Raw genomic sequence first — 25645 nt, 5'->3', positions numbered from 1 at the left:
TCACAACTCGATCCTTTGTGTGAGCACCAACATATAGAGCAATCACTTTACCATGATGATTTCTTTTAAGCACATAAGAATCATAAAAAGTAGCTTGATGTGCATAGCCTTGAGATTTCTTGACTTGTGTGGTGAGATCAACTTGCTTGCCTCCCTTAATAAACTTGAGGCACTTCTTGCCATTTATCATCACACACTCACTTAGCTTTCTCAAGTACATGTCATAGCAAATCCCACTCTTTTGCTTGTTGCTCTTGACCTCAATAATCTTATATAGGGTATTCTTAGATTTGTATGTCTTCAAGCACTCATACTTAACCAAGTCACTTAGCCTCTCATTTCCTTTTTTAATGCTTGCAAGGATTTAGAATTAGTAGCACAAACATTTATATCAATATTATGGCAACGAGAGCAATTTTGAATAGTGGATGCATTAGAGAGCAATGCTGCATCATTAGAGGAAGTTGTGCTATTCCTAAGGGCATCAAATTACACTTCAAGAGCTTTATGAGTTTCATCTAAACAATTAAGATTCTCTTAAAGTGTGGCATTGCTACCTTCTATACCAGCAATTGAGATATTTGTTAATCAAGATCTTTGATCAATTTCTCAACTTTCTTCTTCTCTTTAGTAAGGAGCTCCTCCAGTTCAATGATTCTCTCTTTTTCAAGGATGAGCAAGTCCTCTTGCTTCTTGATAATCTTCTCTTGACTCTCTATTGCTTCCATTAGCTCTTCCATTTTAGACAAGACATTTTTATTTAGACCTTTAAGCAAATATTTACAACCACTATCGCTATCGCTATCACTATTTAGGAGTTTGTGTTATGTTTTAAAGCCTTTTTTCCATGAGACACCTGAGAGTGTCGTCATAATCGCTCATGTCACTAAAGAGTGACTTTGTCGGTGTAAAATAGCAGATGGCGATAGTGGTGACCCCTTCATCATCGAAGTCAGAGTTATAGTTCTACTACTCGCCGATGTGAGCTTGCCCGAATAGATCTTTTTATGGGTCATGTACTTATCCTTTTTGTAAGACTTGTTCTTCTTTTCTTCCTTGTCTTTGTTCTTCTTCTTGTTTGGACATTCGACGATGAAGTGGCCAACTTCGTCACACTCATAACAAGCTCTCTTGGATGATATTTTTTTTGACTTGTCTCTCTTGTACTTGCTCTAGCCGTCCTTCTTTATAAATTTCTTGAACTTCCTTACAAAGAACGTAATTTCTTCATCATCCGAGCTCTCTTCTTCACTTGAGCTCAATTCTTCATCTTGTTTACCTTTAATGCTACTTATTTATTCTTGGATGTTGAGCTTTGCTTCATATGGTTCTTGACTTCATTTGCTTCCTCCCTCATAAGCTCATGAGCAAAAATTCTTCCAAGAACATCACTATGTGTCAGTCTCTTGTAATCCCTTCTCTCACAGATGAGTGTCACCAAGGTGGGATTCCTTGGAGCGAAGGCTCTTAGCAATCTTCTCACCACTTTATGGTCATCTAGTGCTTCACTTACAAACCCTCTAATCTTGTTGACTAGCACCATCATGCGGTCATACAATTTTTGAGGGGTTTCATTGTCCTCCATCATAAATCTTCCCAATTTTCCTTCAATCAACTCTATTTTTGATTCTCTCTCACTTGTGGTGCCTTCATGAGCAACTTTGAGTATGTCCCATATCACTTTGGCCTTCTCAAACCCGTCCACCTTGTTGAAATCTTCAGGGCTCAAGGCGCCAAGTAATACACTTGCGGCTTGTGCATCACGGTGAAGGTTTTGCTCTTATTCAGAAGTGAGCTCTTTGTCTTCATCTAGTAGCTCTCTAAATACTTGGATGAAGAGATTAAATGCAATTCTATTTTGTGCCTCCAAACGGTATAGTGCGTGCCATCAAAGTATGGCGCACGCTTGGATGGCACAGAGTTGTAAGAGTTAGATGCATTCAACTTATCATAATTGAATTCAATTTTAACTCCCTTGCCCTTATCGTTGCCCGATGTCTCATCCTTCAGACTCCTCAAGCTCTTCAGACTTTTCTCCTCATATGTCAACATCTTCAAATTCTCCAAACGGTAAAGCCTTGTAGGAGATTAGGCTCTGATACCAATTGAAAATGATCTGATATCACCTAAAGGGGGTGAATAGGCGGAACCTAAAATTTTTACAAACTAAACATAGTGGATCAGCAAAATGCAGATTGTCCGCATATTTTTTTCAAAAATATACGGAGGTTACATAGAAATCTACGGATACTCTGGATATTTCTGAGAGAACTCAACTTGATACCTATGAAACAATAATATTGATCAAATTCACGAATTACCAAGCACCAGTGGATGTGTTCCAACCTATTTCTTCAAATACCTACAACTCAAACCCCACAAAGAGATAGATCTGGTCAAAATCCTAAAAATCATCAGGAACAAGAATATGTAACAAATTACAAGAGATTGACAAATGAGATATAATAATTTGTTCACCGAAGTTCGACCACTCAAAAAAATGTCTACGTTTTCGTTAAAGTGCTTATAAAGACTCGGGTTTCTTTCAACCCTTTACTCACCCAAGCGACCATAAAGATCGAGCTAGGTTTGCTTACTCAAATTTGCAGGGGTGATATAAAAATCTCATGGCTCATCACAAGATTGAGAGCTCAACGGGTTATGCCTAGGTGTCTATGTGGACAAACCACCAAAAGTAACAAATGCAAAATCACCAGCTTGACGAAGAAAATAAGTGCTCAAAAGATGGACTTGAATCTTACTAGCATTACTTCTTGCTCTCACTCAATCCTATACAAGATTTCACCTAGAATCACAAAGGGAAGTGTAGAGTGAAGCTTTGAATACTTTTGAGTTGTTTGTCTCAAGTTAGGTCGAAATGAATGAGCTGGTTGCTATTAGAGATAGAGGGTGTGGGGTATAAATACCTCATAAAAAAAACTAGCTATTACACTTGTGAAAATACAAACTCTATGCAAAAATACGGACCTTTCGCACACCCTTAGTTAACTCAAACTCCGCTAAAATACAGACTATCTGCAAAAATATAAACACTCCGTATTTGCACATTTTTAAAAGATTAGAGCTAACATAGGTGCAAGTGTTGTGTTCGATATGTCTCTCATATGTTTATTAAATCTTTTGAGTATTGTTTCTACACAAACAAGTAAATTTCGTATCTCCCTTAATAGTACGATATCCTAAACACAATTTCAAAAGATAAATGAATTTAAACTCTAAGATTCATATGCCGCTTTTCTTTTTCTTTTTGGTGGGATCACCATGAGTCAAATTCTCACTTGATTGAATTACAAATATGTATACTTCATAAAACTTATTAGTTCTTTAATTGTATTATCATTATCACCAAAACTCATTTAGCGGCCTAGATGTACTTTTAGTGACAGAGTGGTGGGGCGTGGGAGTAGAGATCTATCGACCGAGTTGTGGTGTTGAAGCAGGGCTCCACCGACCTGAGTTGTGAGAGAGATAATTGTTTGGTTGGTTAGCGCACGAGTTAAGTTAGGTTGAACTTATTTGTTGTCTGGTTATGCTATTTGATGGGTGCGTCGTTCTGTTTCGAGTTGAGATTGTATTGTCATCTCGGCGTTGTTTGCCGGTTTTTCTATCTAAAACTATGTTTTTGTTAAAAATTTTAAGACCCGGTTTCTATTATAAACTAGATTAATTCTCTCATTCTTAATATATATATTCGGCTGAAGCTCTAGCTAACCATGATCTTTTGAGAAAAAAAAAACTCCACACATCTAGACAAATATTTTGTTGCAGAACATTTCTCCCAGAGGAATTATTGAAAGCCTGCAAAACTTTTACCGTCCTCTGTCTCAGTCTATGAGACAAGTGAAAGCCATACAGTGACAAACCTACATTAGAACATAGGTGTACATCTAAATTATTTTGCGAAAATTTGATCACATATCATTTGTAATACTTATAGATATTAATAATTATTAAAATTTCAGAATTATGCGCGATATTCCAACTACCGTACACCCATTCATACTCTCCTGAGCTTTTTCTCGTAGATTACAACCATACTTCATCTCAAAACTCAATTAGCTAATAACAAACTATTTTTTAACTATATACATCTACGATTAAAATGTTTGGTTAGCCACTAAAGACATGCACGTGGACTCATGCCCAGCTGGTCCAGCGATAGCACTTGAGTCTCTAACTGTAGCAGTACGGCGATCGGCAAAGCTGCATCATCATCTGTTCACCCACACCGATATGCCTGACGAGATGTTCACTAGCGCCAGAGCGCACGGCGCGACGCGACCCGACTCGACTCGACCGGGGCCTCCGGGCCGCGGGTGCAAGCGCGCGTGGCTGTTCCGGAGGGAGCAGCCGATCCGAGGCGCGCCCTGCCCCACCCAGATCTCCACGGGGATTCGCCACCACGCCGCCACGCGGCTATAAAACCCCGCCCACCCCGGCCGAACCGTTCGCCACTCCACTCCCCTGATCCTCCGTTCCGTCCGGTTCGCGGGCGGTTGGCTGATGCAGCAGCGGGGCCTCGGCCACAACCGCCGCTCCCGCGGCTTCTCCCGCTCCCGCCTCGCCGTCGAGGGCGCCTAAACGCGTGAATCCACGCCACCCACACCTCAAGCAAATCTCCTCTCTTCTTCTTCTTCCGCGGGCCGATAGGCTCGCGTAAAAACTTCTTAACGAAAATCAAAACAGGGGACGGGAGATGGACGCCGGCGCCGCCCCCGTGGTAGCCGTTGCGAATGGTAAGCGGGCGGGACCCGCGGATCGCAGATCTGCTCGCTGTTTTTCCTTGGGTTGGATGAGGGATTTTGGGTTGACGGCGTCTGTATGATGCGATTTGATGAGGGTTTTGGGGTTCTGGGTGGTGTTGATGGTTGCGTCCTGCAGGGGTCGGGGAGGTGGAGCGGAAGGTTCAGAAGAGCTACTGGGAGGAGCACTCCAAGGACCTCACCGTCGATGCCATGATGCTCGACTCCCGCGCCACCGATCTCGACAAGGAGGAGCGCCCCGAGGTGATGAGCCATCCATCCATCCATCGCGTGCATGATCCCCTCCCCTATCTCATATCATTTCGTAGTTCCAGTTGCCGTTGGACGTTGTTGGTGCTCTTGATACTATGAATCTTGCGATACACTGGATACAGAGAAATGATTGGTCGCTGGTGCACCGTCATGGCCTTTTGCCCCTGAAAAAAGTTGATAGCAACTGTCCGAGAGAGACGTAACTGGACGTAATTCGTTTCAGGATAGGCAGGTCGGCGATTCATCAGTGAAAACATGACCCAAAAAATAAAGTTGTAGAGCTGAGGCAGAAAGGCTGATGCTGACGCTTGCCTTTTTGGGTGTGTGATTTGGTTTCTGCTCCAGGCCAATTATAGCCGGAGATCAGTGGATCACTGCTTCAAATCATAACTTCCCAAGAGCTGGCAGCTAGCCAATGGTAGTGGAATGCTTCTGGTCAGTTGTCTGTGCAAATTCCAGTATGGTGCCGAACGATCTAATAACAGAAAGTTTGCTGGTTTTTGCATTGATAGGAGAACTTGTGTTGGGGGTCAATTTGGTTGCTAATATAGAGGCATAGAGCCATTTCTTTTCTTGCAACAACTGAGCTCAACAGAAATGGGCAGTAAACTAGACAACATATCTTATTAAATATTAATCGCCTGGAGGTTTTGTGGTTGTAGTATTATATTTTGCAACCAGTGAAAGCAAGGGGCCTACTACACGCTCAAAATTTCTAGCTGTATCCACCTTCCCCACATCTAGTCCTCTCAGGCTCTAACTACCACCTTATTTTGTTTACTGTCATGATTCTCTAGTCATGTAGCTCTCTAATGGTCACTTGAGCTTGCTTTCGCTGTGACTGCATATTATCATAATAATCATATTGTTCCTGCTCATCTTTTTCAACCACCATTGTTTGCCTAGATCTGGCTTGGTAAAAAGGAAAACTGGGTAATTGTCACATAGGGCTAATTCTTACTATTGATCTGCAGGTCCTATCTTTACTTCCATCTTATAAAGGGAAATCGGTACTGGAGCTTGGTGCTGGGATAGGACGCTTTACTGGAGAACTGGCAAAGGAAGCTGAGCATGTCCTAGCACTAGATTTCATTGAAAATGTGATCAAGAAGGTTGGTTTTCTTGTTTAAAATTTTCATGTATGGCAACTGACGTCTGTAAATTAATCTATGCCTAGTTCCAAGAGTTTTCACTCCGTTCTCTCTTGTAGAATGAAAGCATAAATGGGCATAACAAGAACATAACCTTTATGTGTGCTGATGTAACATCTCCGGATCTGAAGATTGAAAATAATTCCATTGATCTGATATTTTCAAACTGGCTGTTGATGTACCTTTCGGATGAGGAGGTAAGATCAGTCAATATTTATGAATGCTGATATCTGTGCTCAGTTTCTCTTTGTAGAAGAAGGAAATCTGGTATGTACAGTAATCTCTCCAATTTTTCAGTTGAGGACACTTCAATAAATGACGTCCATAAAAAAGGGTCTAAATAGTATGCATCACTTTCTGTTTTACTCTAACTCATATGATTCCTATCTCGTATGCCGTAGGTTGAGAAGCTAGTAGGAAAGATGGTAAAATGGTTAAAGGTTGGTGGCCATATATTCTTTAGGGAATCATGTTTTCACCAATCTGGAGATAACAAAAGGAAAGTGAACCCAACACACTATCGAGAACCAAGGTTTTATACTAAGGTAATCTTACAAGTCCTTTCATTCCAGTTTGTCTTCAACTTCGAGAGTGGAATGCTGTCTACTATGCACCTTGCAGTATTATCTGTTAGTCCTGTCTCATTGACTAAAATCTATTTCACCAGCTGTGTGTGTTGCATCTCTAGCTCTGAATAAACAATTACATTTAGCATTATCACAGAAAAAATGAGGGCACCTTTTTTTTTTGTGATGGCCTCATCTTAATGCATACTATTTCACTGTATTCCGGTAGCTAACTTCTTTATATGCACAGGTATTTAAAGAGTGTCATTCCTATGATCAAGATGGAGATTCTTTCGAACTTTCTCCAGTGACTTGTAAGTGTATCAGGGCTTATGTGAAAAACAAGAAAAATCAAAACCAGGTACTTTCCCGTTCTTGAATGCACTTGTTAACTCTTGCAATAATACTGTTAAATCGAAATTACTGACTGACAAAAGTACATAACGTCAACAGCTATGCTGGTTATGGGAAAAGGTAAAATCAACAGAAGACAGAGGATTCCAGAGATTCTTGGACAATGTGCAGTACAAAACAAGTGGAATATTACGTTATGAACGTATCTTCGGTGAAGGTTTTGTGAGCACTGGTGGAATCGGTGAGTCCACCAATTTCCTCACCTTACTATTAATTTTCAATCATTTACTCTAATTAGATCACTCAACATGCTTCTTTCATAAACAGAGACTACAAATGAATTTGTGGGTAGGTTAAATCTTAAACCTGGGCAGAAAGTACTTGACGTCGGATGTGGAATCGGAGGAGGCGACTTTTATATGGCTGAAAATTATGATGCCCATGTTCTTGGTATTGATCTTTCCATTAACATGGTTTCATTTGCAATTGAACGTGCCATTGGACGCAAGTGCTCGGTTGAGTTTGAAGTTGCTGATTGCACCACAAAGGATTATCCAGAAGATAGTTTTGACGTCATCTACAGCCGTGACACCATCCTTCACATACAAGTATGTTTCATTCTTAGAATTTAATGTTGTCCTTTATATGTATTACTTATTTGCATAATCATACTACCAGTAACCTTTTAGCTAGCACAGTTAGATCATGGAATATGAGGAAATGCATGTTTAGATGAAAATAATTTAACTTACGCAACTCATATTAGACTCGATCTAATTTATAATTGTACTCCAAGTTGGATCCGGGAAAAATATTTGAGATGCTGACCTTTAGATTGTTCATAACATCTGCATATCAAAGTTAGCATCAATAGCCACATTCCTGACAAATACTACACTTGCTTTTATAGGACAAACCTGCTTTATTCAGAAGGTTCTTCAAATGGCTAAAACCCGGGGGCAAAGTCCTAATCAGTGATTACTGTAAGAACCCTGGGAAACCGTCAGAAGAATTTGCTGCATACATTAAGCAGAGAGGTTATGACCTTCACGATGTGAAGGCTTATGGACAGGTTTGTTTCTACTGTTCCAGACCATATTAGCCACTCTAGTTGCTTTGGTAGATTTGGATCAGAAGGGCGAATTCTTCTAATGACTGCTTACATGACAACCCAGATGCTCGAGAATGCTGGTTTTCATGATGTCATTGCCGAAGATCGCACTGAACAGGTTATCTCCCTCTCTGAATCTCCTCTTGTTGTTGAGAATTTCCGTATGCTTTTCTTCTATAATGCTTGTAAAAGATGATAATACATAGAACTAAATCTTTGATTTTTGTTTTCACAAAAATATCTTTGATTTCTAAGTAGAGGGAAGACTTGATACATGACCTAAACCTTGTGCTTTACCACTATGCCGCATGGGTGTCCACATAATACTTAACAAATGTAGTTCAATCAAGATTTTACTCACTTTGATATGCTATGTTTCAGTTCCTGAGTGTTCTGCGAAGGGAGCTAGCTGAATTTGAGAAGAACAAAGACGCTTTCTCGGCAGACTTCACCCAGGTGATACAGCGATGAGCTTATTAATTCATTCATCCGTGCAATGCCATCCCTGGAGCCTGATTTGCGCTTCTGCTTCTTTGGAGCACCTCTAATTTATTTCATTTCCATCTATTCACAGGAGGATTATGACGACATTGTGAACGGCTGGAACGCGAAGCTGAAACGGAGCTCTGTGGGTGAGCAGAGGTGGGGGCTGTTCATCGCGACCAAGTGATTGAACCTGGACGCAGAGGACCTTCAGAATAAGAGTGGATGCTGCTGTGTTGTTGTGTCTCTGCTTCTGGATCAGTGATTGAACCTGGACGCAGAGGGTCTTCAGAATAAAACTGGGTGCTGTTGTGTTGTTGTGGCCATGCTTCTGGATTTGTTGTGCTGCAGTTAGCTAAAATGTGCACCCAAATTAGTAGAACGTGTATTGTTCGTTTTAGTCCATGCGATGTGATGCACGGGCTCTCGTTGAGCTCTAGTAAGATTCTGTTGGGAGTCCATGCCATTTGGGGTGTTCAATTCAGATGTGCTTTGCTACGTGTTCTATGAAAGTATGATCGCTTCTGTTCTACTCTTTTGGTTGAAGGGTACTTGCCTATCGCGACACGCAAAACTGAAGATTATTTATAGCCATTTGCCGTTTCTGCACAGATAGAAAACAATGCCTCTGGAAAGAAAAAAGAAGCGATGGAATCCTGTCAATGTCGGCACAGGCTAGGCAGTTTCTGGGGCCGGTGGTGAGTGGCCCCGCTCAGCTGTCTCCAAGGCTCACCACATCAGCAAAAATCTCAGGTGAAGAAGAGAGAACGAGTATAGACAAGGGTGCCGTCTTTTTTTTTTTTACGAACCGGCATAATATCTATTTATTATATTAATTAAGAAGAAAATTATATTAATTACGAAGAAGAAAAGTGTGTCGTCTTTAGGAAGATTCGTGGATTCACGTGGAGACAAACATGAAAAGCTTTTGGTCAAAATTTTAATACCCTAGATTTTAGCCCCTAGCTGTCTACTGTTGAGACAATTTAGGCCTGAGCCCCTGACATGTTAAGCCAAAGAGAATGTTTTATCAAAGGAGGGTCCCACCCAAATACAACCAACTTATTTGACTCGGCCGTAAGCCCCATCCTAGATCGTAAAAAAAACTCGAGACTCGCAAACTATTCTAACTTAACTCATTATAAATTTGATTTGAACTAATTTAAGCTCGGCTCGAGACTATAATAAGTCAAACTTAAATCTAATTTTAGGCTCAAACTTGACTCAGTTTCAATCTATCTCAAACTTCGGCGACGAGCTCATTGAACTCGGCTGTTGACAGCCCTACCAACAGCAACCGGAAGCCCCCACACGCGGGGACGCCACCAACCCCGAGCCCCGACCCAAGCGACGGACGAGACGAGGCACGGAGGAGCCAGTGAGGAAGCCAGCGCCATGAGGGGCAGCGAGATGTTGACCGCGGCGCGGGGCGCCGGGGCGGCCCCGTCCACCCCCTCCTCGGCGGCGGACCTGGCCGGAGCGGGCGGCCCCGGCGCCATCGGCGGGGGCGGCAACTTCCCCCTCGCCGTCGCCCTTCTCGCCTTCGCCGTCGCCAACGTCATCAACCTCCTCTCCATCTGGTGCGCGCTTCCCCCCTTCTCCCTCTTAGATCTAAATCCCACGCGCGGGGAGTTGACTCCGATGCGATTGGCCCTGTGCCTCGGTGTCGGTACGCGCATTAAGTGGTTGTTGCGATCGGGTTTGGTTGATTAGCAAAAAAGTTGAATTTTTTTTCTGCAAAATAGGGTGTCCTCTAGGGTGTTGTGGAAGGAACGAATGCACTTTGCTTACCTTAGGCCATGCTGGAGATGAACTCCGACTTGGGTAGGAAGGGTGTGGAGAAGGCTATGAGCCAAGGCAACCAGTTGATATGCCATTTTTATTGCAACTCAGTAACTTGATGTTGTTTGATATGCCATTATGTGGCTTTGTAAATCCAAGTAAAAAGTGACATTCGAGTAAGACTGACATATTGCACAGGGGACTTCTTATGTCGCTCTGACCTCTCAGCATGAATTTAAATTGTAGTTGACCTTAGAGCAACTCCAACTGGCTCGTTAGTTCGCTCGCTATCGTCAATGTACCGAGCGGAAGAAAAAACGGCTCTCCAACCGGGCCTCACTACTTTGGCGCTCGCTATCTGCCTGCCTTCACTTGCCACATCCAGCGAGCGGGAGAGGCTCGCATCTCAGTTCACTACTTCAATACGAGACGATGACTTGTGGGGCCCGTGTGAATAGTACTCATCAGATTCAATTTCCTTTCCATCTTCTCTGTTCAAAACAGTGGTCTTCTAGCAACCTGTGGAATTTAGTGAGCGAGATTTAAGGACTAAAAATAATTTTAAAAATTAGTCCATCACATAAGAAGAATATTAGTGAATTTTTCACGGGTTAGAATACACACTAAACCCATATACATTCTTTTAACATGTATATGGATAGAGAGCTCCCTATATATGAGTTTAGTGTGTATTCTGAAGGTGGAAAGAGTATAATCCAATTTTCTCTAAGAGCATCTCCAACTGATCCCTCAAATTAGACTAACTATTTCGTGTTAAAAGAATTATTGCGCTTTTAAGTGAGTTTGCAGTGCTTCTCCATTAACCCATAATTTGTTCTTCCTAGACATGCAGGTTAAAAGAGAAGAGATGGGATGCAAGAAAGTTTCTTAGTTCAGCTGGAGTCATGTCATCTCTTTCTGCAACTGTGGGGAGTTTGGCCGTGGCAGTTGGTCAACAAGAAGGCGCGCATAGTTCGGCGTTTGCCCTTGCATTGGTTTTTGCTGCTGTTGTATGTACCTAAATTAATCAGGTCCCATGCATTTCTTGTTTTCAAGTAAATAGATATCGCAACCCTGAGAACATTCCTTTTTAAAACTGTAGATATTGGCATCTAATTTCCTATTAACAACAGTAGTTTTTCTTTATCATTAGTTGCTTCTAAAAGTAGGGTTTCGTACCAGTTCAACGAATATTTGATCAGTTCTTGCCTTGCTGTGGATGGGCGTGGGTTTTCGTTTTAAGACAAGTGTGTGAAATATTTGTCTGGTCTATTAACTTGAGGCAGCAATGTGGACATTTTGCTACTGAATTTTTTTATAAGTGTGGACATCCTTAATGCAGTTGACTGCCATGGTGGCCAATATGCATTGTGTTACTGTAATGCAATCGCCTTATATTCCAAAGCTGTTCATTTGTCGATTCTACAAAGTTCTTTATACTACATAGATTATTGCTTCTGCATTTGGAAGCTTAGTAGTTGACATAGTAGTTGACAGCTTATGTCCACAGGTGCCATCACTCACTCTTGAAACCACGCATAGACTTCACATGCTAGCATCCACTAATACATTCTCCTACTTTATGAAAAGTGTTATAAAAGTTGGATTTCATTGTGAGCTAGCATCCACTAATACATTCTCCTACTTTATGAAAAGTGTTATAAAAGTTGGATTTCATTGTGAGCTTATTCACCTGACTACCTCAGTGCTCGTCTATAAGTGTTAGATCTTGTCATCATCTTCTTTTGTTTTGAGAATGTGTTCCTAATATTACATTTCTTATTCTAGGTAATGTATGATGCATCAGGAGTTAGATGGCACACAGGTCGCCAAGCTGCGGTAAGCTTGTGGATTTCTATGCATATTGCAAGCATCAGGCATTGTTCGCTTTTTTTAAACTTCATTGCCACTGATCTATTGATGTCTATCTTCTAATGCAGTCTAGTAACTATTTTTGCAGTTATTAAATCAAATAGTTTGTGATTTCCCACCAGAACATCCAATTATTTCGACCTTTAGGCCACTACGGGAACCTCTTGGAAACAGCCCACTTCAGGTAGCACTGTTACATATATTCTATTCCTTAATCTCTGCACAGTAAAGATGTTACTTGAGTTTATTCTTATCGTGAAAAGAAACCTGAAGGAATCAGCTAACTGTATTTTGGAGTCATTTTCTATTTACGTTGTTGCCTTTGAATATCTAATGATGAAAATTTCATCCCACTTATATCAAATGTGTCTCCTTAACTGTTTCGCCGCTTTACCATATCCCATAAGCTAATTTGGAATACTTCATGCTGACCTAAAAAACAAAACTTTGGCTTCGTGGTCCATGGCAGCCATGAGGTATATGTGTCTTGAAATTATTATTGATTGTCAGTAATGCATCATCTATATCTGTTTCTGCGTTTCATGTACTTTATATTCGTAGCTCATTTTATTGTCTTGCTGCAGGTATTTGCTGGAGCACTTGTTGGTTGTGCTGTTGCATATTTCATGGGAAGATCTGTATAAGAAATAGTGGCCATTTGCCTTGTACACGATTTCTACTGATTTGATATAATGAACCCTTTTAAAAAATCTCTCATGTACATCATTATGCATGAAAATATCTTTTCTTGAATCAATTGCAATCGCACCAATCTTTGCTGGTTACACTTTAAAGTAAACTGTTCAGCAGCTTCTTAAACTTGTAGGGAAGTGCCACTTGGTTCCCTAAGGGCCAAAACTAGAAGTAATGTGGGGTTATTTGAAAATTGGTTAGGATCTATGCTTGCTGACACATATAAGTTTCCACTATAATAACTAGTTTTTTTCCTCGGCCTTTGAGGCTGAAAGATAAAAAGGTGCATCAAACAGGTTACATGATTTACTCCTCGTTGTGCAAGAAATGGATGTTTTGGGCCCAAGACAGCTAAATACTAGTGTGAAACAAACAGCATTGGCAGAAGAAGGAAAGAAATTTTGATACATGTAACAGCTGCCTCCTGACAACAAATTCCACGGCAGAATGTTGTCACTCGAGCTGAGTATCAAGATGACAACGCCAAGTCACTGAGAAGCTTCATGTCACTTGCACTGCTGCTGCTGCAAACACATGCAGCAACAGGCTGCCACCCTTCTGCATCCAACCGCATCTCCCTCTTCGCCATCCACCGGTCGCCGGAGCGTGCGTGCTAGAGGGCCATGGCCGCTCGCCAGCGTCGCGTTGAAGACTCGCAAACCCAGCCCGAAGTCGCCAGCGTCGCAGCACCCGTCGACGAGGACGCGGTACGTGGCCGCGCTTCGCGCGGTGCCGTCCTTGTGCTGCATCTCGACCAGCGCCCTGTGCGCCTCGTCGACCCTGCCGCCGTCGCACAGGCACTTGATCAGGACGTTGTAGCTCGGGTCGTCGGGCTTCAGCTTTCTCTTACGCATGTCGGCGAGCAGCCCCCTGACGCCGTCGGGATCCCCGCGCACGCGCTCATCAGCTCGCCGTAGTTGGCCTCCTCGGGCTGGCAGCCCCTGTACTCCATGTCGAACATCAGCTTCTTGGCGTCGTCGTAACGTCCGGCGTCGCAAAGGCCCTGCATTAACAGGGCGTACGTGACGGCGTTTGGCACGATGCCCCGGCGCTCCGCCGCGGCCAGCTCCCCTTCCCGGCACGCCGAGCCCACCAGCGTGTTGAACGTCACCACCGTCGGCCGCACGCCCCTGCTGAGCATCTCGTCGAGTACCGCGCGGGCGCCCGAGAATTTCCTCTGTGCAAAATATTAGACACACGAGTGGAAACACTGTACAATGTACCTTAACAGTCACATATGTTGGAGAGTAGATAAGGCATAGGGACAGGCAAGCTTTTTATTTTTATATTTTAAAAATAAAAAATAAAAAACAGACGTCCATTTGGGTCACCCTTCCATTGAACGAGGACAGGTTTAAAAAATATTTCATTTTATTGCTCTTAAAATTCAAAATACTATCAAAATAGCTATAAAAATTTGAGTGGTATAAAATATACTATGATCTAGCTCTATAAAAAAATAGAAAAAAATATGATTTGTACAATGAGAAATAAAAAAGAAAAGTTTTATTGTACAAACTGTACAATAAAATTTGTCTTTTTTTTTCTTACTATACAAGTAATTATTTGATTTAAATTTTTTAGGGCTAGATTATAGCATCCTATACACCATAATTTTTTTAGAATTTTTTATTATCATTTTGATAGTGTTTTGAATTTTGAGAGCATTGTAATACTGTATTTTATATTTTTTTTAATATGTCACCTATTGGAAGTGCAAACTATTTAGTTTTTAAACATATTGTCCGATGAAAGTGCAACATGTTTCTGTCATTCGCTGAAAAAGCGACAGTATGCTAGTTCTATATTTTTTTTCAAACTGACGTTTATTTTTATAATTTTTTTATTTTTGTAATAAAAAAATCGGGGACAGGCCGGGGACGCGGCCCACGAGCAAGAGAGGAGGTGGGCTGGCTGCTACAGCCTGGGAAGGGGAAGGAAGAGAGAGGGGAAAAGACCGGTTGGCCTTGTATTCGGCCGGGATTCAGGACTGCATGACGATCTGTGGTACGAATTCACGGATGACAATCTCTTTTATAAAAACCAAAATTTTCAAACCAACGGATGATAATCTCATGATACCTATAAAAAACGATCTGACGAAGGTAATATTTAAGTGCTCGGTATTTTACACGATACGTTCTATCCTATGCACAAAATTGTACAGCGTTCCTGTACAAAGCTAAACACACGTATTATGTAATGTAAGCACCTATGCTTATGAAGTATGGACAAAAGCCTTTGCGAGAGATTTAAAGGCGGTGGCTGATAGGTGGGCCCTACGCACAGTTTCATCTAGGATGCTCACCCTGACGAGGAGACTCCGCCACGCTCCGACCTCATGCGGAGCTCCACCAGCGGAGCGTAGACGCCGTCCTTTGACGCCATCAGCTGCTCGTGCCTCCCCTGGGCGACAACCTGACCGTTCTTCAGCACGGCGATCACGTCGGCCCCCCTGATCGTCGACAGCCGGTGCGCCACCACGACGGTCGTCCTGCCAACCACCGCCCGGTCAAGCGCCTCCTGGACGGCGCGCTCCGACTCGGCGTCCAGTGCGCTCGTTGCCTCGTCGAGCAGCAGGATCCTCGGGTCCCTCAGGACGGCCCTCGCTATGGCCACCCGCTGCTTCTGCCCGCCGGACAGCTGGGCGCCCCTCTCGCCGGCGAGGGTGCCGTAGCCCTGAGGCAGCGCCGATATGAACTGGTGCGCGTTCGCGGCTTTGGCGGCGGCGATGATCTCCTCCTCCGTCGCCTCGCCTTCTTTACCGTACGCGATGTTGGCGCGAATGGTGTCATGGAACAGGACGGGCTCTTGGCTCACCAGCCCCATCTGCCGCCGCAGCCAGCCGACCTTGAGGTTCTTGATGTCCACGCTATCTAACGTGACCGTGCCTGAATCAGGGTCGTAAAATCTCTCCAGGAGCGCGATGATGGTGGATTTGCCGCAGCCGCTCTCTCCAACAAGGGCAACCGTCTGCAGATGAAACACAATGAAATACGTTTAGTCAGATAATGAAGGAAAGTTCACCGGCTGGGAATTTAGTACGTGTACTGATCAAAGTTCAACTGTTAAAGGAAGAAATTTCAGTGTGTAACATGTTTGATACCTTTCCTGATGGTATTCTCAAGTTCAGATCTCTGAATATTTGTACATCAGGGCGGGATGGATATGAGAAGCAGAGGTGACGGAGTTCGAGTTCACCAACGACGTCAACCAAGACCATGCCATCGTCGCTGCTTGGATTGATCTCCGATTTACGGTCAATGAGTGCAAATATTGATGATGCTGATTCCTTGGCCTTGGCAGAATCTGAACCCAGCGCACTTGTCTGTGAAACGCCTATGGTTGCCATGAGCAAAGCAAAGAACACCTGTAGCACAACACGACATCAGATGCTAATACAGAATGCAAATCGGCTTAAATCCAAGCATCTGAAGAGTTTTCTCACTCTGAATACTTCAGTGAATGTGGCCTTGCCATCAAGCATAAACTTTGCTCCAACGTAGAAACAAAGGGCATATGTAGAGTACAGTACGAAGAACGATACGCCAAAACCCAAGCCACTAACAATGCCCTGACGGATCCCCTGTCGCACTGGAGCTTTGCATTTTCTATAGTATGTCTTCATTACCTTATGCTCAGCACAGAAGGAAGCAACAGTTCGAATACTGCTGACAGCGTCATGTGCTACTTGAGTTGCTTCTTCATACATTGCCTGCAGCACAACATTCAGAGACATTCGATAATCCAAGTTCAGTTAGCCAAATGCGTCTTGCCTTTATCATAGATGCATGATATGCTACCTTGGCATCCGCGCTGAATCCCTCCAAAAACTTTATTTGAAGAAATCCTTGGAGACCCCCCAAAGGAAGCACTACTGTGGCAACAAGGGCAAGCCTCCAATTTGCAACCATTGCAATGATAAATCCAGCAAGAACTGTAACAGTGCTTCGAACCAACAATGCCAATGAATCACCAACAAGACGCCGTATATTTGAAGCATCAACAGACAGCCTTGCACCAATGGTTCCACTACAAATAAAAGATAATAACATAAATAAAAATGTGATGCAGATGTTGCAATAATCTGGAGACAATGCAGAATTACATAATATTTAGAAGCTCACCTAGCATTTGAGGGCTTATCAAACCAGCTGATTTCCTGATGCACGATTCTTTCAAACGATAAAGAACGGATGCGCTGAATCAATTTCCCACCAGCCACTCCAAATAGGAAATATTCCACTGGAAAAGAGATAAGTGAAACAACTCCTGATGCTACATACATCAATGTCCAGAAACGTGAATCTTTCCGGAGTTGATGTGGTGGCTCATAGAATGAATTTATGGAACTGGAGATCAGGACACCTAACATTGGGAAGAGAACACCTGATACGACTGCAGCCACTGTACCTAACAGAAGGACTGGTATCTCGGGTTTATTCAGAGAAATAAGCCGAGAGAGGGGCACCTTCCTGCGCTCTTCACTGTCTTCTGATACCTTGGAGCGTAGTTCACCATGTGTGCTCTCCGGGACAATCATGCTGGCAGCAGTGATTAATTGCATGCTGGTACTCCCAAATGAAGTGCCTCCACTTATTGATTTCTTGAGAGATGCACAATGTATAGATTTGCTGATGGACTTGGAACTTCGGACAGTTGAAATAGAACGTTGATAATCCACATAAGATGCATGTGGTTCTCCAGTTATATCCTGCAGCTGGATAAGCTGGGAGTATGCACCATAGGGGTTCTTCAGTAATTCAGTGTGCGCACCTGTTTAACATTTACAAGTGACAAGATCAAACTCCAGAGTTGACAGAACAACATAATGGAAGCATGCAGGATTCAGACCTTGTTCAACTACTCTCCCACGATGTATGACTGATATAATGTCAGCATCTTTTATGGTGCTCAGCCGATGGGCAACTATGATCGTGGTCTTGTCTCGCATGATTCTATCAAGGGCCTCCTGAACCACTCTCTCAGACTCCATGTCTAGTGCACTTGTTGCCTCATCAAGCAGCAAGATTTTGGGATTTTTCAGTATTGCTCTCATGATCGCAATTCTTTGTTTTTGCCCACCAGACAGTTGTGCTCCATGCTCACCTACCATTGTGTCTAGGCCCTGAAACAACGAGGTTCTTGATTACTTATGGTAGTAATAATATAAATGGAAATTTGTACAAGGCTAAAGCATTTTAGTTTCTTTCGTACATTAGGTAAATTGTCAATGAAATTTGCTGCATTAGCAAGCATTGTAGCAGCCATTATCTCCTCAGATGTTGCGTCTTCTTTACCATAGATAATGTTCTCCCGGATACTAGTGGCAAACAATAGTGGTTCTTGACTGACAAGACCGATCTTTTCCCTTAGCCATCCAAGCCTCAGGCTCTTTATGTTAACACCATCTATCAAAACTTCACCAGCCTGAGGATCATAGAATCTTTCCACAAGATTAATCACTGTTGACTTTCCGCTGCCACTCTCTCCCACTATAGCCATTGTCATTCCACAGAAGATATGCAACGAGAAGTCATCAAATATCAATTGATCAGGCCTAGATGGGTAGGAGAAGTACACATTCCTCAGCTCTACATCACCCTTGATATTTCCTAGCACGATGCCATCTGTTCCATTAGTACTAATTTCTGTCTTCCTTTGAATTATTTGCATCATTCTATATCCAGCAGCCCGCCCGGAAGCAAAAGCAGTCACACACGGAGTTGCCTCACCTAATGACCTGATAAAGAAAATGTGTATTTTCTTAAGAGTAATTATGCAAGAGAAAATTTTCATTTCCATGAACAAATGATATAATGATATTATCTCCACCATAAATACTATCAGTGCAATGGAAAACCATTATTGTAGTCACTTCTGGAGCAAAATCATTAAAGCCATCGTATAAGCTAGATGGTTTGTGAAAAATGTATGTTTAATGAGTCTGTTATGTTCTATTTTACATATCCGGAAGAATTCTTCTGGTTTATACTCAAATGAGTAAGATCAGATTATATATCTCAGATCGGGCAAGACCAGAGCACATTACATGCAATACACGGATTCAAATACAAACTACTGCAGACTTATAGTAGAACTATTATAGAGATATGTGTTTATGCACTATGAACAAGAGTCATTGGTCAAGAAAGAAAAAATGTATATCTGACATCTTAGAACAACATCAACAAACTCAATGAAGATCGATGACTTACACTGCACCTGTCATGAATGCCATCCAGACACTGACAACCTGCCCTCCTTCATATCCTTTATCAATAATCAATTTAGCCCCATACCATGCTGTCAGACCATAGCTGCAGAACAGGATAAACATAACGAAACCAAAGCCCAGGCCAGTAGCCGTGCCTTCTTGGACAGCAGATACATATGCATTCCTAATATATTTATTGTATAGCGCAATGGCCCGATTCTCACCATTGAAGGAAGCAACCTTTAAAAAATTAGCCCAAGAAGAAGTTGGTTAAGAATCTCAACCAACAGTTAGGATTAAAGAAAATGATTAAGCAAGTGTCTACTGTTCTGATGGCTCCAATTGTCTGTTCAACAACATTCCCTGCTTCATTGTACTTAGCTTGACCCTGGGTTGACAGTTTGGATACAGTCCATGACATAGCTGCTCCAGCAATTACTATAGGAGGGATACTTGACAGCATAACAGCTGCTAAAAGCCATCCTTTGGAAAAAGCAACCACAAATCCCCCAACAAATGTGGCAGCAAGTTGTATGAACTTCCCGACCTGAAAGAGTAAACAAAACAATTGAATTGGCTGTACAGAACAGACATCAGATCACTACAAATTTACAGTCACATAAGGAAAACTAGTACTTCAATTCGAAACACAGAAGAGCAGTTAAAAATCTATTCAATACACGTATGCTTCCTATATGATTGTAGCTTTAGAAAAGTTAACATGAGACAGCATCACAAGTTGAGAATTATATATTTGAAGTTTCCATAGCTCTACCTTTTCACCTATTGCATCCTGGATAAGTATCGTATCTCCAGACATCCTCTCAACCAATTGTCCAGTTGTCATCTCCTTGTCAAAAAATGCAATGTCTTGCCTCAGTACAGCTGCAAGATAGAGGCCTCGTATGCGAGCAGCTTGTCTTTCTCCAGTGATCATCCAACATGCAACCTCTGATAAAACATTGAAAAGAAGTAATACCTTAGTGCTAATCAATTCTTGACGGTGCCTCTAAAGTAAAGTACACACAGATGTTCTCAGCAATAGCTATTTTGAAGAAAATAACGAGTGTCCTCATCAATGTCCCTAGTAGCTTAATACACACTTGGGTAAAGTTTCTCTTTTCGGAAAAAAATAATATTATTCTTGCACTTCTTCGATTAAGTTATGGCTCCATGAATATAGCATGGCAAGTATGGAAGTTCAAGACTGAACTAAATAAGATGATCATGTCTTAGTTATGAGAAAGAAAATTGGAATCAAATGTGCCCATTCCATTCTTCATATACATGAGCAAGGTTCTAAATCATTCTGAAGGTTAAGAAGGCACAGTGGGTGACATAATTACTAACACTTATCACTATAAGGCTGAACTAAAGAATAAAACTGACATAGTCAACCACTGAAGAAATAATAGTACTCACGGAGGAAGCAAGCAAACCATGACCCAATAGCCAAATAGAAGAACTTCAGGCACACCTGAAAAAAAAAATGTGACAGAATTTCAGCCAAGGATGAATTCCATCTGTTTCTTCACATAAAGATGTGACCCCAGTCCAAGCAATCAATTCACAACCAGAACAATAAGCAACAATCTTATTTCGTGCAGTACTATAGATCACAGTTTGTATGGACTAGCGCTAGTAATCAGAATAACTGAACCACTGATGTGAAAATTTAACCAAACCTACTTCAGTGAACCAACTAGGGATGGAGCGTGGTAGAGTGAAAATGGTCCCAATTCAAACAACAGATGCTCCTGTAACCCAACTTTGCTTCCAACGTTCTACGCGTCAATCCCATTGCTACATGGCCGCCTTACGCCGTACTCCAAAGTCCAAACCGCCCCTCTCGCTGCAAATAGCGGCAGCGGCGGAGTTCAAATCAGCATGACGCACCCCGGAGACGCGGTGGAGGACGTCGTGGCGCGAGCCGGAGCCGAAGGCATCGACGACCTCGCCGAAGACGAGCGTCATGAGCGGCTGCGCCACGCCGTTGGCGATGGCCCCCGCCGCGCCGGCCGCCATGAGCGCCGCGTCCGCGCCGTCCGCGAACCGGAACAGCCGGTGCAGCCCCACCTCCCTTTTCTCCGCCTCCCTTCCATCCCCGCTGCCGTGCGCGGCCATGCCACTCCTCCGCTCCGTTCGCCCGACCGGGGCATGGCATCCCGCGTTTTATAGGGTGGGAACCGGCCGCGGGAGCGCCGATTCCGAGGGCTCGCGCACGCGGGAGCGGGAGGAAGGAGAAACGGCCGCCGGATTTGGGAGTTTTTTTTTTTTTTTGGCTTGCGTAGCGTAGTGTGCGCCGGGCTGCATCTGTGTACGATAAATTTGATAAATTTAAAAAAGCCCACGGTTAAGCCCAATATGGAATTAAAAAAACAGCTAGACAAGGGAGGAGAAATTGATAAATTTGATGCGTCACGTAAAATTAGTACGATGCGGAAGTTGACTTGGATTAACAAAGCCAGTAATACAATATGTGTGTTTTTGTGAAAGAATAATACACAATGTGTTGCCCTTGTAAAGCTGTCATGTCAATGAGAAGGACTTGACTTACTCGAGGAAAATTTGTGCCGCGACTTTTTTCACTAGGATTAAGGAAAATATTAAACAATGAGATATCAATATATAAATAGATTTTGACAATTTCCGAAACTTTGTCAGTGGGAGCAGAGAGAATTAGCGAGAGGAGAGAGAGACGACGCCGTGGAATGGGTATGGGTAGACCCAAGCGATACCGTGGCTGACGAATATCTGGATCTGGACGGTGGAGCCACCCTCACAGCTGTCGGCGTGACAAACTGAAGGATCGAGATATGACCTAGAGGAGGATGGATAGGCGCTTTTTCAAATATTATAACAAAACAGCGCATAGCGGAAACAAATATCAGATATTCTGATATAAATATTAGATGTTCCAACTTAAACCGAAAGTTTCGATGTATACAATCAGAAATTCTAATATGCCTGAAAAATGAAATTAGCTAGCTCTTCGAGCAACAATAAGTTAAACTATGAAATACTTGATGTAATAGGGTATAATGCTATTCAATTTAAAGTAAACCCAGCAAACACAAAATCTAACTCAAGATAGCAAAACAAATTGTTCGAAATTGCGTAAGAGATAAGAAATAATTAAAGAGGGAGACGCAACGAATTTGTTTCTAAAGTTTGGATCATTGATGGGATCCTACGTCTCTTTTGAGTGGTTTTACCGTACTTGAATCGGGTCTCTTTCAACTCTTTTTCTCGTGAGGTTGTACAAAACACTCCTCGGCTCCACTTGTTATTTCTTCTCTTTTAGAAGCAGAATCTAGACTTCACAAACTCCTCACGACGCACCATAAGTGAATTGATGGGTCCTGAATGACTCCTAGTCCTCTAGGAGACCGCAATCTTAAAGAGTAACAAATGCAAAGAAAGCAAAACTTGGAGATGAAATCTAGTGCTCAAAGATGAACTTGAAATAACTTTCACTAAATCTCTCACTCAAATCCCCTTCTCGAGATGTAGCACGAGGTAAGAGAGAGGAGAGGTGAACTTTAGGGCTCTAGAGAGGTGTTTTCTTGTCAAGGCAGCAACATCTCGGAGAGGGTAAGGCAAAAGGGTATTTATAGGGTATCCTCTAAAAACTAGTTGTTATGTACTTTTTCAGTCTACATCGGAATTTCTAACCTTAAGATCGGAACTTCTGATCTATTCAAAGTAATAGCTACGTCTTACTCTACCCAAACTAAAACTGGAAATATACACACATCGAAACTTCCGACTAAATACATCTTAACTTCCGATTCAACAGGGAACTTCCCGAGCGCTCAAAATTTTAACACGTCGGACACTCCAATCAACATCGGAACTTCCGATCCAAATCATCAAAACTTCCGATTCAATCGAGAACTTCCCGAGTGCTCAAAATTTTAACACACCGGACACTCTGATCAACATCAGAACTTTCGATCCAAAACATCGAAACTTCCGATTCAACAGAGAACTTCCCGAGCACTCAAAATGTTAACACGTCGGACACTCCGACATATATCAGAACTTCCGATAGAAACAAGTGTCCGTGTTGTGGATTGTATCTCTTATTCTAAGGATTTACTTTGAGTACTAAGATCATGACAAAACTTTCAACGTTGCATCCCTCTTAAGTTTGAGCCGGAGGTCCCCCCTTGTGTCTGCTCTGGATGTATATTTTGTTTCAAAGGACGACCGGTGTCCAGCCCGAACAACCCAAGAGGTTGTTGACTCACACTTCTTTCAACGCTTCGTCCTCCCCCGGGATTCTGACAGAAGGGTGCCTTATTCCTATACTCAAATTAAAGTAAAATTCTATAACTATAGGAATAACCTTGCACCATCTTTTTTTTTTCATTTTAGGGATCGTCAACGTCCTTTAACTTTTATCATCGGGATTTTTACCTATTCAAAAACTTATTGAATATATTAGTCCCTTAATCATTTGTCGTCAATCACCAAAACTCACATAGGGGGCCTAGATGCACTTTCAACTCCTTTTTTTGATGATCGGTAACAATACGATTAAAGCTTACAAGAGATTTTAAATGAAATTGTTTTTGAATGTTTGAATGCAAGGATATATGGTGAGCTCCTCCTAAAAATGTGCATTGTATGAAATTTATTTTTGAAAAACAAATACACATCTTAAAAGAAAATTTTGTGAAAGTTCCTCCTATATCTTTGCAATCGTGGATGTGTAAGTGTGAACATGTGCGATCTTGGTATAAGAGAGTATGAATATATAGAGCATGTCATCTCACACATCAAAAAAATTGCATATGACATGATAGCTCACACAATATGAAACATAATTAAACATACGACATATGATATAGCATCCACAATACATAAGGGTAGCACATTACATCACACTAGCACAATAAAATTCTTACAACACATTAAACAACGTTCAATACATAAAATAAGTCTGACTGACAACAATGGAAAGGAAACTAAGATGACATAAGATATGATTAAGCTTTTTTTTCTCCCCTTTGACATCAAGACACCAAAAAGAAAAAGGAAGCTAAGATAGTGGTCTACTCGTCGTTGTCCTCCTCATCGTTGTCCTCATCTCCATCGGACTCAGAAGCGGAAGCATGAGCAAGAACTATACTGAAAGGATCTTCTATCACATCATCATCACTGTCCTCAACCTCAAAACCATTGGGAGAGCAAGGTGGTTGAATATCTAGGTGCATGTGGATCTCCTTAACTCTCCTAGTGAGTTTCTTCCTAACAGCCCTCTCCTTTTGAACTCTCACAGAAGTGCCCTGCATAAGCAAAAGATAGACTTTAAGATCCGAAGGGTGGAGGAAGAAGAAGCTGATTCTAGTGGTGGTGACTCCGCACTCGGAGAGGAACGAACACGCTTAATCACCCTTATTTGCAGCCTTAAGTGCTTCACTTCCTTGTGAAAAGAGATGTTGGTGACTTTTTCAATCATAAACATGATATAAGGTTCATAGCCACATCCTCTCTTAGGATCAAGAGAGGTAAAACGAATCTCCTCCCAAATGAAGTTAAACACATCAAACTTTGTGTTGCCCTTCATTTTTGCAAGCAAGTTCCTGGTATAAGAAAGAATATTGTTGACATCTCCATCTTTAAGTGCAATTACCTTCCTCACTATCATGTTGCATACAAAGGAAGAAAGCCTTTATTTTGCCAAGCTTGTATTCTTCATTCATATCATACATAAACTGTATCTCTTCTATCTCCATGACATTTTCATTGTGGATTTTGTCAGTCTTGCGACGATCATTTGCAGTGAAACCTAAAAGTTTAGCAAACCCTGAATATTTGATCTTGTACCAAGTACCATTTGTCATCCAATGGATAATCCTTGCAACATCATGATCAACATAATAGGTAGCATAAAACTGGACCAAAGATATTCAGATTCCATGATACCCTTCAGACACACCAAGGATATTCAAATGCTATGATACCCTTCAGATTATGAAACTCACAAGCTGCAATTACTTCATTAAACATGTCATTATCTTGGCTCTCCATGTAGCTTCAATCAATCCACTGCATACAAGATGTAAGATACTTCATGGGAAGAATCACTGACTCATAGTAATCCTGCTAAAAGAAGGTCCAGAAATGATTATCAGTGAAGAACCTATCAAACTCAAAAGAATTTGATTCTCTTTGTTTCTTGACAATAGCGAATCTGCTCTTGTAGCTGATGTAATTCCTTGGGTGATTATTAGCTCTGTCGGGCATGCGCATCCTCAAGAGTCCAATCTCCTCTTATGGCTCCATCTCAATATCTTCCTCAGTTTCAGCCTGAGCACTAGAGGTAAAGATGGCCAAACGGGCCAATCGGGCTGGCCCGGCACGGGCCCATC

The 25645-nt window shown here is 42.1% G+C and overlaps 3 protein-coding genes and 1 pseudogene across 5 annotated transcripts; 2 read left to right on the top strand and 2 right to left on the bottom strand.

Annotated features, from left to right (window-relative positions):
• Positions 1 to 4477: 4477 nt before the first annotated feature.
• Positions 4478 to 9199, top strand: LOC133885194 (phosphoethanolamine N-methyltransferase 1-like). Its single transcript, XM_062324869.1, has 12 exons — positions 4478 to 4757; positions 4903 to 5027; positions 6011 to 6148; positions 6247 to 6384; positions 6589 to 6732; positions 7004 to 7114; positions 7207 to 7348; positions 7435 to 7715; positions 8018 to 8179; positions 8283 to 8336; positions 8600 to 8674; positions 8793 to 9199. Exons 1-12 carry the CDS (start codon positions 4718 to 4720, stop codon positions 8886 to 8888), a joined length of 1506 nt encoding a protein of 501 aa, XP_062180853.1. The 5' UTR covers positions 4478 to 4717; the 3' UTR covers positions 8889 to 9199.
• Positions 9200 to 9932: 733 nt separating this feature from the next.
• On the top strand, positions 9933 to 13228 carry LOC133885876 (uncharacterized). The gene is made up of 5 exons (XM_062325642.1): positions 9933 to 10281; positions 11337 to 11493; positions 12272 to 12322; positions 12444 to 12539; positions 12940 to 13228. Exons 1-5 carry the CDS (start codon positions 10097 to 10099, stop codon positions 12997 to 12999), a joined length of 549 nt encoding a protein of 182 aa, XP_062181626.1. The 5' UTR covers positions 9933 to 10096; the 3' UTR covers positions 13000 to 13228.
• Positions 13229 to 13517: 289 nt separating this feature from the next.
• Positions 13518 to 14370, bottom strand: LOC133884169 (pentatricopeptide repeat-containing protein At1g07740, mitochondrial-like; annotated as a pseudogene).
• Positions 14371 to 15145: 775 nt separating this feature from the next.
• Positions 15146 to 21539, bottom strand: LOC133885441 (ABC transporter B family member 21-like). 3 transcript variants are annotated; one of them, XM_062325159.1, is made up of 13 exons: positions 21162 to 21539; positions 20688 to 20742; positions 20041 to 20216; positions 19591 to 19812; positions 19267 to 19505; positions 18266 to 18791; positions 17903 to 18176; positions 17462 to 17824; positions 17176 to 17293; positions 16852 to 17080; positions 16497 to 16763; positions 16155 to 16418; positions 15146 to 16021 (listed from the first exon to the last, which is right to left on the bottom strand). In XM_062325159.1, the coding sequence occupies exons 1-13, from the start codon at positions 21387 to 21389 to the stop codon at positions 15353 to 15355; spliced, it is 3630 nt and encodes a 1209-aa protein (XP_062181143.1). In that variant the 5' UTR covers positions 21390 to 21539; the 3' UTR covers positions 15146 to 15352. The 3 variants fall into 3 exon arrangements, with proteins under 3 accessions (XP_062181143.1, XP_062181142.1, XP_062181144.1); XM_062325158.1 differs by having other exon boundaries at positions 17176 to 17824; XM_062325160.1 differs by having other exon boundaries at positions 17176 to 17824; positions 20955 to 21294.
• Positions 21540 to 25645: the final 4106 nt, after the last annotated feature.

The sequence above is a fragment of the Phragmites australis genome, chromosome 11 (assembly GCF_958298935.1).
Source record: "Phragmites australis chromosome 11, lpPhrAust1.1, whole genome shotgun sequence".
Taxonomy (NCBI): domain Eukaryota; kingdom Viridiplantae; phylum Streptophyta; class Magnoliopsida; order Poales; family Poaceae; genus Phragmites; species Phragmites australis.
The sequence above is the reverse complement of the archived record's forward strand: the minus strand, read 5'-3'. Positions and strand labels throughout refer to the sequence as shown.